The sequence below is a fragment of the Pristiophorus japonicus genome, chromosome 15 (assembly GCF_044704955.1).
Source record: "Pristiophorus japonicus isolate sPriJap1 chromosome 15, sPriJap1.hap1, whole genome shotgun sequence".
NCBI classification, from domain to species: domain Eukaryota; kingdom Metazoa; phylum Chordata; class Chondrichthyes; family Pristiophoridae; genus Pristiophorus; species Pristiophorus japonicus.
In genome coordinates this window covers 68,688,542-68,699,655 of record NC_091991.1, presented here as the reverse complement: position 1 = coordinate 68,699,655, position 11,114 = coordinate 68,688,542, and the positions used below count along the sequence as shown (strand labels likewise).

The window sequence follows — 11,114 nt, the reverse complement described above, 5'->3', positions numbered from 1 at the left end:
AACATTGTTTTCCAGGTCAAATTACCGCTTTCGTGGCAGCTGTGGCTCTGTGGGTAGCACGTTTCCCTATGAGTCGGATGGTTGTGGGTTCAAGTCTCACTCCAAGAACTGGAGCACATAAATCTAGGCTGACACTCTAATGCAGTGCTGAGGGAGTGCTGCACTGTCTGAGGTGCCGTCTTTCGGATGAGACGTTAAACCGAGGGCTTATCTGCCCTCTCAAATGGATGTAAAAGATCCCGTGGCACTATTTCGAAGGTGTCCTGGCCAGTATTTAATCATCATCATCATAGGCAGTCCTTCGGAATCGAAGAAGACTTGCTCCCACTCCTAAAGTGAGTCCTTTGGTGGCTGAACAGTCCAGTGCTAGATTCACAGACCACCACAAGTGGGACAGACATTCGTTGGGGGAAGGGGGTGGGACCGATTTGCTGCACGCTCCTTCCGCTGCCTGCGCCTGATCTCTTCATGCTCACAGCGTTGAGATTCGAAGAGCTCAACGCTCTCCTAGCTGCACTTTCTCCACCTCGGGAGGTCTTCAGCCAGGGATTCCCAGGTGTCAATGGTGATGCCGCACTATATCAGGGAGGTTTTGAGGGTGTCCTTGTAACATTTCCACTGCACTTGGAGTAGTGTATATAGTTTTGGGCTCATTAGCAAAGAAAGGATATAATTGCCATTGAGGGAATGCAACAAAGGTTCACTAGATTGATTCCAGGGATGGGGGGGGGGGGGGGGGGGAGATTGTGCCATGAGGAGAGATTGAGTAGAATTTAGAAAAATGAGAGGTGATCTCATTGAAACATACAACATTCTTACAGGGCTTGACAGCATAGATGCAGGGAGGATGTTTCCTCTGACTGAAGAGTCTAGAACCAGGGGTCACAGTCTCAAAATAAGGGGTTGGCTATTTAGGACTATGATGATAAGATTATGGTCTTATAGGCAGATATTGCTGTGCTTGAAACTTGCACCTGAACGAGCCTGAACTTTCCAGTGGCACGAATATTATAAAACTAGATTTCTAAGTAAGGCAGATCCTGCAAAGGTTGCCACTAGAATTTCTCCCAAATAAATAATGAATCTAGGGGCTGGATTTTCAGCATCACCGTTTTCGGGGCAAAAACTGAGAAGCAGCGGGATATTTACTGCCCGATTAACGTTTGCGCTGTGTAGTAATTTGTGTTATCTGGGCCCCAGGACACAGCACAAAGGGAGGCGTTGCAAGACTTCCGCAGCTCAAAAATGGGAATCTCGCCAACTAAAGTGCGGGGCCAGGAGCGTTCCAAGAGGCGCCTTGCCTTGGGAGGGGGAAAAAAAATTCAGAAAAACAAACACCGGAATTTACCTTTTCAGTTTATCCAACTCACCGCCGCACTGCCGGTGTCGCAACGACAGACGCTGCACACCTGGCGCAGCTCTCCCCGGCAGTGCTTCTAAGCATCGCCGCAAAACTCGAGACGCAAAAGACCTCCCGCCTCATTTTTCACCGTGGAGGGTCAAAACCCAGGTCACAAATGCTCCAATGAGCAGACAACACAATTCTATAAGAAGCTTCACTAGGAACACACTGACCATGTAAACACTTACGCAAGGCCTTCTTGACTCAGCTATATACACACTACACAAGAGCACTTGGTGATAAAGGTTCTGACACACACACACACACATACATACATGGGCGTCGCCGGCAAGGCCAGCATTTATTGCTCATCCTGAATTGCCCTTGGGAAGGTGGTATGAGCCGCCTTCTTGAACCGCTGCAGTCCTTGTGGTTAAAGGTACTTCATAGTGCTGTTAGGGAGTTCCATGATGATTTTGACTGAGCGACAATACATTTCCAAGTGCAGATGGTGTGTAACTTGGAGGGGAACTTGCAGGTGATGGTGTTCCCATGCATCTGCTGCCCTTATCCTTCTAGGTGGTAGAGTTCACGGGTTTGGGAAGTGCTGCTGATGAAGCCGTGGTGAGTTGCTGCAATGCATCTTGTCGATGGTACACACTGCAGCCACGGTTCGCCAATGGTGGAGTAAGTGAATGATTAAGGTGATGGATGGCGTGCCAATTAAGCGGGCTGCTTTGTCCTGGATGATGTCGACCTTCATGTTGTTGGAGCTGTACTCATCCAAGCAAGTGGAGAGTATTCCATCATACTCCTGACTTGTGCCTTGTAGATAGTAAAAGCTTTGGGGAATCGAGATCCTTGCCGCAGAATACCCAGCCTCTGACCAGCTCTTGCTGCCACAGTAATTATGTAGCTGATCCGGGTAAGTTTCTGGTCCTAGGATGGTGAGCCCCAGGATGTTGATGGTGGTAAATTCGGCAATGGTAATGCCATTTAATATCAATGGGAGTTGGTTAGATTCTCACTTGTTGAAGATGGTCATTGCCTGGCACTTGTGTGGCACGAATGTTACTTGCCACTTATCAGCCCAAGCCTGAATATTATCCAGGTCTTGCTGCATGCGGGCATGGAATGCTTCATTTTCTGAGGAGTTGCAAATGGAACTGATCACTGTGCAATCATCAGCGAACATCCCCACTTCTGACTTTATGATGGAGGGAAGGTCATTTGACGGAGCAACTGAAAATGGTTGGACCTAGGACAGTGCCCTGTGTTAGTCCTGCAGTGATGCCCTGGGGCTGGGATGATTGACGTCCAACCACAACCATCTTCCTTTGTGCTAGGTACGACTCCAGCCAGTGGAGTTCCCCCCTGGATTCCCACTGACTTTAATTTTACTAGGGTTCCTTGATGCCACACTCTTCAAATGCTGCCTTGGTGTCAAGGGCAGTCACTCTCACCTCACCTCTGGAATTCAGTTCTTCTGTTCATGTTTGGACCAAGGTTGTAATGAGGTCTGGAGCAGAGTGGTCCTGGCGGAACCCAAACTGAGCATCGATAAGCGGCACTTCATAGCACTGTCGACGACACCTTCCATCACTTTGCTGATGACAGAGTAGAATGATAGGAGGCTGGGAGGGGGGGGTAATTGGCCAGATTGGATTTGTCCTGCTTTTTGTGGACGGAACATACCTGAGCAATTTTCCACATTGTCGGGTGGATACCAATGGCTGATCACCTGACTGGTGCATATAGTAAGTCAGAATTGATCCAGAGATTGTACCACATCCAGTGACTGATGCTGGAGGGGTTAGGTCTGCTGTCATCTCAGTCATATAAAGTCTAGCACCATGCTTTGCAACTTCTATCCCTGAAGTGGCACTCAGGCAAATGCTTCTCTCTTTCTTGGCCTAATAGTTGAAGTGCATCACATTGAATTCCGATCATGAGGTCTTCCCTGCACTAGCATGAATCAAGTTCGCACACTCAGGTGGTCAGGATTCCTTTCTGCAATTTTAATCATCTCTACGAGCCTTACTGTATTCCATGTGAACTGGACATAGGAAATTACCAAATGCAGGGCACAGGGGATAAAAATTAAGCAGCATACCAGAAAATCTGCACACGGTAGCATGGGGAACAGTAATATAGTGGTTATGTTACTGGATCCGGAGACGCGAGTTCAAATCCCACCAAGGTGTAAAATAAATCTAGAATAAACAGCTAGTATCAGTAATGGTGACCATGAAACTACTGGATTGTCGTTAAAAACCCATCTGGTTCACTAATGTCCTTTAGGGAAGGAAATCTGCCATCCTTACCTAGTCTAGCCTATTTGTGACTCCAAACCCACAACAATGTGGTTGACTCTTAACTGCCCTCTGAAATGGCCTACCAAGCCAGTTGTAACAAACCGTTACAAGAAATAGTAACAAAAACAGGCGGAGCACCTGGCATCGACCTCGGCACAGGCTTCGGCATTCATCATCACTGGGCCAAAATCCTAGAACTCCCTCCCTAACAGCACTATGGGAGTACCTTCACCACATTCAAAGAACAACCTTCTCAAGGCCAATTAGGCATGGGCAATAAATGCTGGCCTTGCCAGCGATACAGACAAATAAAAAGCAAAACTTAGCCTGGGCTCCAACATTTCAGTAGGTACAAGAAATAACTGGGCACTGCCAGAGCTTAAAATTCAACAAAAATAAATATCACCAATCAAGTGAGTTGCTACCTTGTCTGTTCATTTCAGGTATTTAGAGTGATTTGAAATGGGGGGGGGGGGGGGGAAGGAATAAAAAAGAACTGAGGATGTGGCGTAAATGAATCAACAAAGTTAGGCTGATCTAGTATAAAAATGATCCATCTGTCTCAGATTCTAAAGAACTCTCACTCAATTATCAGTGGTCAAAGGGGACCTTTAACAAAGTCTGCATGAAGGACAAATGGTTGGAGTGATGCTGTGAAGCGCTGTAACAAAGGATTTGATTCAAGAGTCTCTAGTGGCCTTGTTTAAAAAAAAAACAAGCACCTTAGCAGTAACAGTTATGAGACAAGTTGCTTTTCCCCCAGTGGGCCTCAGATCACACAAGGAGTAAAATATGGCAATGGTGTAAGGCACCAGCACGCTCTAGCCTATACATATTTCAATTAAACATTTATTCTTATGAAGCAATTAATAAGACACTGGAGGATTCTCAGGTAATCACATAAGGCTCTCCAACCATTCATTTAGGCCAATTATCCTGCTGTTCCTTTCCAATTACCCCGCAATGACAGGTAAGCAGGGCAGGCACCACTCTTCTGGCATCTTTAATTCATCAAAAGTCCACAGGTAGTTTTCTTGTAAGAGAACAGATTTTTTTTATCCTCATCATTAGTTTCAACAGTAAGAAAGATGCAATTGCTCACCTCTCATTCATGAAAGCATCCACCTGGTTATGAAAATCATTGATCCTAGCATCTGGAAATCATACAATTGCCCTGGAAAAGGACCTACCTCTACATAGTTTGCTTTTGCTATCTTGGTTTTTCCTCTTGGTATAATGCCCATTTTCATGCCCTCAAGTCCAATGAGCATAAACATGAGCATATCTGGTGTACAGTTGCTTTAGCCAACCATCACCGGATCTGGCTGGACCACCAACACTATTGGGCCTCATTCTCTGCCAAAACCAACCATAACTGGAGTGAACAGAATCTCTAGTGATTTAATTTTTTTTTTTTAAAAACAAGCACTTTTAGCATCAAACCTTAGCAGCTATGGTTACGAGAAGAGTTTTTTTTCAAATAAACATGTAACTTCAAAACGTACATTAACACTGAGCTATGCTGCTTTGAAAGGTTAGCCTAGAAGTCAAACTATAATTACAATTATTTTTAGAAATGCTGATCATAAAATAGAAGTTTACACAACCATAAAAATGAAACTGAAAAATGCTACAGATCTCAGAGCACTACTGTTGTCATTTTACTGTAAAGTTGAAATAGATTTTGACTTGGGTCAATATTCTTTAATAGAATGTACAATTTTGACTTCTAAACATAAAACATAACTTCACAAGCTACAAAAAACAATGGTTAGTAATCTCTATTGTATGCAAACATACTGGAAATTGTAGTAGTTACACAGAAGTATAAAACAGTGTCAAAAGCAATTACAAAGTTCAATCTAAAATACAATTGGCTGATTAAACAATACGGTGAAGCCAATTTACCAGTGTTTTAGATCATAATTATACATTCTGAAAGTACAGTGGACTTATTTAGTACAGCTACAAATTCTCATCCTGCCACTTGTTCATAGTAACCAGTGGCCTATTGTTCAAAACTTAGTGTAAAAATAAACAAAATTCAGCTGGACTTATATGCAGGAATCAAGCACTCTTGTACAATTTAACTGAGGTACCAGTCAAGTCAAATGTCTCCACTTTTGATCAAATTTGATATTGATAACAGCTCCAATGGGAAAATCCCTTGTAACAACTTACACTCACTGGACAACCTCTCAATAAAACATTATCTGACCACAATAATCATGGATTTAAGAAATGGACAACTAAACCTTTTCACGCCTAGCCTTGGTAGGAAATGCTAGCATTAGGATGCCATTAGCAATGACCTCATAGCAAAATGTTATTTAAATGCTTAAAGCAGTAACAAAAGGAAACCATTGTACTTCATACAATTAAATGGTTTCTCTTTTTTTTTAAAAAAAGGTTCAATATTAAAAGGTTGCCAGGCAAGAAGGGAACAAGAGGGTCTTCATTATACAGTTATTGGGGTATGGCTCTGGCTTTCTCCCTTGCTTTGCTGGGCTGTCCAGCAATAGGCAGTAGACTGACGAGAACAGCACGTTCTCCTGATGAGGAGTAGGTTTTATCCCGGATCATAACATGACAATTATAGCTGGGTAGAAGTTTGGCATCTGTCACAGAAAAACAAAAACAATTGTTTAGTACGCAAGAATAAATGTGAAATAAGTTAGCTTATCTAAAATTGTTTTCAAATTTTGTGTTCCTTTTTCTCTCAACTTTGCCTGAAATTGGTTCCACAGAAACAAACTTGTTTTTGATGGCATGCCCAAGTAATCATTCTTCATGTAAAGAACTTGCATTTATATAGCTCCTTTTGCATCCTTGGGATATCCTAAAAGAACTTCACAACTAGTATAAGCCTATTCAATGATTGTTGGCAGGCTATTTGAACATGGACTGGGCTAAACCTGTCCTTGTCCAATATCCACAACATTTTTCACTCCGACATTAGAAATGAGGATTTTAGCTGCGCTTTCTGTACCTATCCTAGAGAAACTAGGGCCAAGTCTGATTCTCTCTGCTGCTTCAGCAAATTCAGCATAGACAGAGGATCAACCTCGTGACCTTCGTGATCAATATAATTCAGTGCCACACCTTAAGGTATAATGACCAACCCTTTAGTACAGCCTTTTTCTCCATCAATTTTCTCCTGAAGGTGATTCATGCTAGGGTACAGATCAATCAGCCCCAACACTTCAAGTGTCTATTCCTCATGTGTGATCAGAGAGGAATGTGAACAAGTGATTTCAGGGGTAAAGTGTGGAGTGAAAGAAATCAAAGTGGAGACCGCTGTATAATAATCAGGAATGTAACCTCAGTTTTTCTCCCTTGCTTTTTGGCCTTGGTGTCACTTAATATCAATGTCTGTATCCTAGTGATCCTTCTGTTGTTCATCTTTATATGCAACTTTTAAAGATGTACTTATTTATTGTTGACACCCAAGAAAGAAAGCAATTTTTCAAAGCTCATAGGTTCACTTGGCTAAATGGACATCAGTGTACTTACCCCAAACCTATCCTGATAAATGCAAGTGGAGGAGGCAACTTTATAGTATAAATGATCAGGTACCAGCACCATCAATGGAACTGAAACCCTCCTTGATATGCTGCCAACATCAAAGCCAAACATTTCCCGCCGTTAACACTTATCAGGGTGGGATGGGTTGACTTATTAACCATCTGTACAGGTCAATGAGATCATTGCTGGCCTACACAGTCCTTCCACCGGTATCACACATATTTACCAATTGCGCTCAACACAAAATTTGCTTTAAAGTTAAATTGTGAAGAATTGCACATATGCAGCTTTCCCATCATTACCAAATACATTCTGTAGCACCAACAGGAACTGGCTCAATGAAGCAACTGTTTCCATAATGTAAATGTCCGAGAAAATTCCAGCGTTCCAACAGTTCTTCAAAGAGACTCGGTTCCAGCTTCTCCCATCGGAAATGGGCTCATGGGATAAACTAACAACTTTCCATCTCAACTCCAGTCCACCTATATCCACTGATATGATTGGAGACAGTTCAGCAGGATAGATTTCAGATCAGCAATCAGAAGCAGGACTGAAGTCGCAAAGCTGGAGGAGTGGAGCAAAATCTAATACAAGTGCACTGGGTCGGAATGAGAAGGAACACAGAAATTGCATTTGTTGACATGAGCGGACATGGAGTTGAAAATTTTGGTAGATAAAAGTTTTGTAATGTTGAATCTCATTTTGAGGTGTTATGGAATAGAGATCTTCTGCATTAAATATCATAAGAATCTGTATGTTACATATTTAATTACACCAATGCCGTATTTTTTTTTATAAACGGCTAGCATTCCCTAGGGGAAACTATTGCCTTTATAAATGGTATATAAATAAAGCCAGGGTCATTTTGGGTCTGATACTTACTGATCATTTACTCAGACACCTCACGCTAGCATGCCACCGTGAGGCGATGACAATCAGTTGTTATTTTTCTAGCTTGACAATTTAAAGTGTTTCAAAACCAGCCAGGTGACAAGGTGTCTTTGAAACAGACTTTTGATAACAATTGATCGAGCATCATTTGCCGTTTGCGGAAGAAAATTCAAAACTTTGCGGAAGAGAATTTGAACTTCTAACACCGTGTGTAGAAGTGTATCCTACTTTCACTCCCAAAAGGTCTGGCTCAAATTTTTAGACTATGCCTCCTAGTATTAGACTCCCAACCAGCAGAAATATGTACCCTATCTGTTCCCTTTAATATCTTGAAAATTTAGATCAAAGTACCCCTTAACCTTCTAAATTCTAGGGAATACAACACAAATTTGTGTAATCTTTCCTCATAATTTAACCCTTGGAGTCCAAGTATCATTCTGGTAAACCTATAAGGCACTCCCTCCAAGGCCAATATATCCTTCCTAAGATGTGGTGCCCCAGAACGGCCCACAGTATTCCAGGTGTGGTCTAACCAGGGTTTCTACCCTCTTGTATTCGAGTCCTCCAGATATAAAGGCCAGCATTCCATTAGCCATTATTTTCTGCACCTGTTCACGACATTTTAATGATCTATGCACCTGGACCCTCAAGTCTCTTTGGACTTCCACTGTTTTTAGATTTACCATTTAGAAAGTACAGGTCGAACGTCTGAAATCCAGAGTTCCATAAATCGGAATATTCCGAAAACTGGACATTGTGCAGATCGCAGGAATCGACGTCTGTAATCTGGAAATATGTTCCAAAACCTGGACCTTTTTTTTTTAAATAAACAGCACGTGAAGCATTGAGAAAACAGGCGGAGAAATCATGAAAAATCTGGTTAAGGGCAAGACAATCTGTGGGATTTTATTACGATTGGTAGACTTACCCACATTATGATGAGGATATCAAAAGAAGAATCTCAGAGCTATAAAACTTCACATTTTTAAAGAGTACTGAAGCAAGGAGAAGTCCGAGGTACACATTCCAAGCACCTTCACAGCAACTCGAGGTGGGCGATGTGTGACGGTGATTTTCCAGGATCAAGAGGGTGTAGATGAGCCACGGTGTCCTCGCTGGGAACCTCTCCGCACTCCCCATCCGAGTCATTCCTACTTTTGCTGCTGCTGCGTAAGAAGCCAGAGTGTCGATCGCCGACATTTTGGATCCCACTTGGTAAATAACGTGTCCTTGCACATCGCCAAAACGTGAGGAACATTCGGGTTAAAGTCGAACAAAGGTCAGCGGCCTTATCGCGAGGGCTTCGCTTTTAAATTCTGCGTATTACTATCGGCTCAATCTTATATTACCTTGGATTTCGGTGAAGCTTTTTCTTTTCTTATTTACTACAGAAAATCGAAAATCCGGAAATACCCAAAACTCGGTCCAGGGGTTTTCGGATTCGGGACGTCGGATTTAATCTCCGAAATCTGAAAAAACCCGAAAACCGGAATGGCTTCAGTCCCAAGGTTTCTGGATTTTGGAGATTGTACCTGTACCCGGGTTCTATCCTTTTTAGGTCTGAAGTGAATAACCTCATATTTGCCTACATTGAAATCCATTTGCCACAATTTTGGCCATTCACTTAATCTATCAATACCTCTTTGTAATTTTATGCTTTCATCTACACTGCCTACCAATAAGTAGATTAGTTAAAAAATTAACTGTTTATTTAGCATCAAATTTCTCTACACATAAATCTCACTTCATGTGACATAGTCTAACAAAGACAGGCACATAACAGAACTGTTTACTTGCAACAGCAATATAGCCAAAAATCTCTCAGCTCATCAGCAGTCGATTGTCTGCCAAGTCAATGATTCATCAATTACAGGTCATCGGCCCTGACTGCCCAAGACAATCAGTTTATACCCGATTTACTTGCACCTATTGTCCTAGCATATCCGAAAGTGCTGCCTCATTTTTTTTTAAAAACATTCAATAATCTCCAAGTAAGATGTGGTTTGCTTGCTCATTGGCCTAGCCTTGCGATTTCCATTACAAGTTTACTTCCTCTAACCACATTCTACACTGTGGTGAACCAATTATTAGCTTCTATAATCTAATCATCTAGGATCGGTGTATTTGCCTTTCATCATTTGCATTTTTGTCAACTTCAAGAGGATCTGGGGATCTTCCGATTCTGTCTAATATTAGACACAGTACGAATAGGCAAACAATTTATTTAACCATGACAAGAGCTGAGAACACGACAGCAGTTTTGTTTCACAATTTATCAAGGATCATCTATGATCTGCAGTACTTTTATATAGCTTTCTACTTGATAGTCATTAAAATGGGGATGTCATTAAAATGGGGGGTTACATTCATTTTGACTTCTCTGGAAAAAGTTCAATCACCACAACTGACAGTCATTTAATTAGTGTGTTCAGCACAAGTGGTTGAGATTGAAGGGATAAGGTCCTTGCATATAATGCATTAATTATAAGTTGATTCTAACAATCCAATTCCTTCTCCAATCCCAACACAGCTTCCTAGATTATTAAAACAACCAAGTCAAACAGCGAAACAATACAAATCAAGCTTTATCCTGAACTGAAGTTTTATTTGTCTTGGGTGTTTTGCATGTAGCCGATCCCTGGGGTCTTTCCACCAAACTCTCCATGTGATCAACTTAGAGAAGTGGGCAAATTCAGTAGCGAGTGGTCCATGGAACTGCGGCACTCGATGTTCAACTACCTTACATGACAATTATAATTCGCACATAAATGTGTTACTTAACGCAGATCCTAGTTTTCCATTCCCTCCTTTGTCCTTCTTTCATTCTCAAACAAGAGAAAGGTTAAAATAATATTCAACATCCATCCTGCACAATTGCATGAGGATTCTGGTCCTTTTAAGTATTAATTCCAGCTTTTGCTTAGGGGGTCTGACTTCCCCTAAAGGATTCAAGAGTCGTTGAAGGTCTTATTTTTCCTGACAAAAGTCTCCAACCATCCAGTCGTAATTTATACAAGTACAGGATCAAGAGGCAGGCCCAT

The 11,114-nt window shown here is 42.0% G+C and overlaps 1 protein-coding gene across 3 annotated transcripts in view; it reads right to left on the bottom strand.

Annotated features, from left to right (window-relative positions):
• Positions 1-4,557: 4,557 nt before the first annotated feature.
• Positions 4,558-11,114, bottom strand: part of LOC139280838 (uncharacterized) — a 106,328-nt gene continuing 99,771 nt past the window's right edge. For 2 of the 3 annotated variants that reach the window (XM_070900572.1, XM_070900571.1), the window contains exon 5: positions 4,559-6,275. In XM_070900572.1, coding sequence (XP_070756673.1) covers positions 6,124-6,275 — 152 coding nt within the window. In that variant the 3' untranslated portion in view covers positions 4,559-6,123. Of the gene's footprint in view, positions 6,276-11,114 lie in introns of all 3 variants that reach the window. The other variant, XM_070900573.1, reaches the window with a different exon arrangement.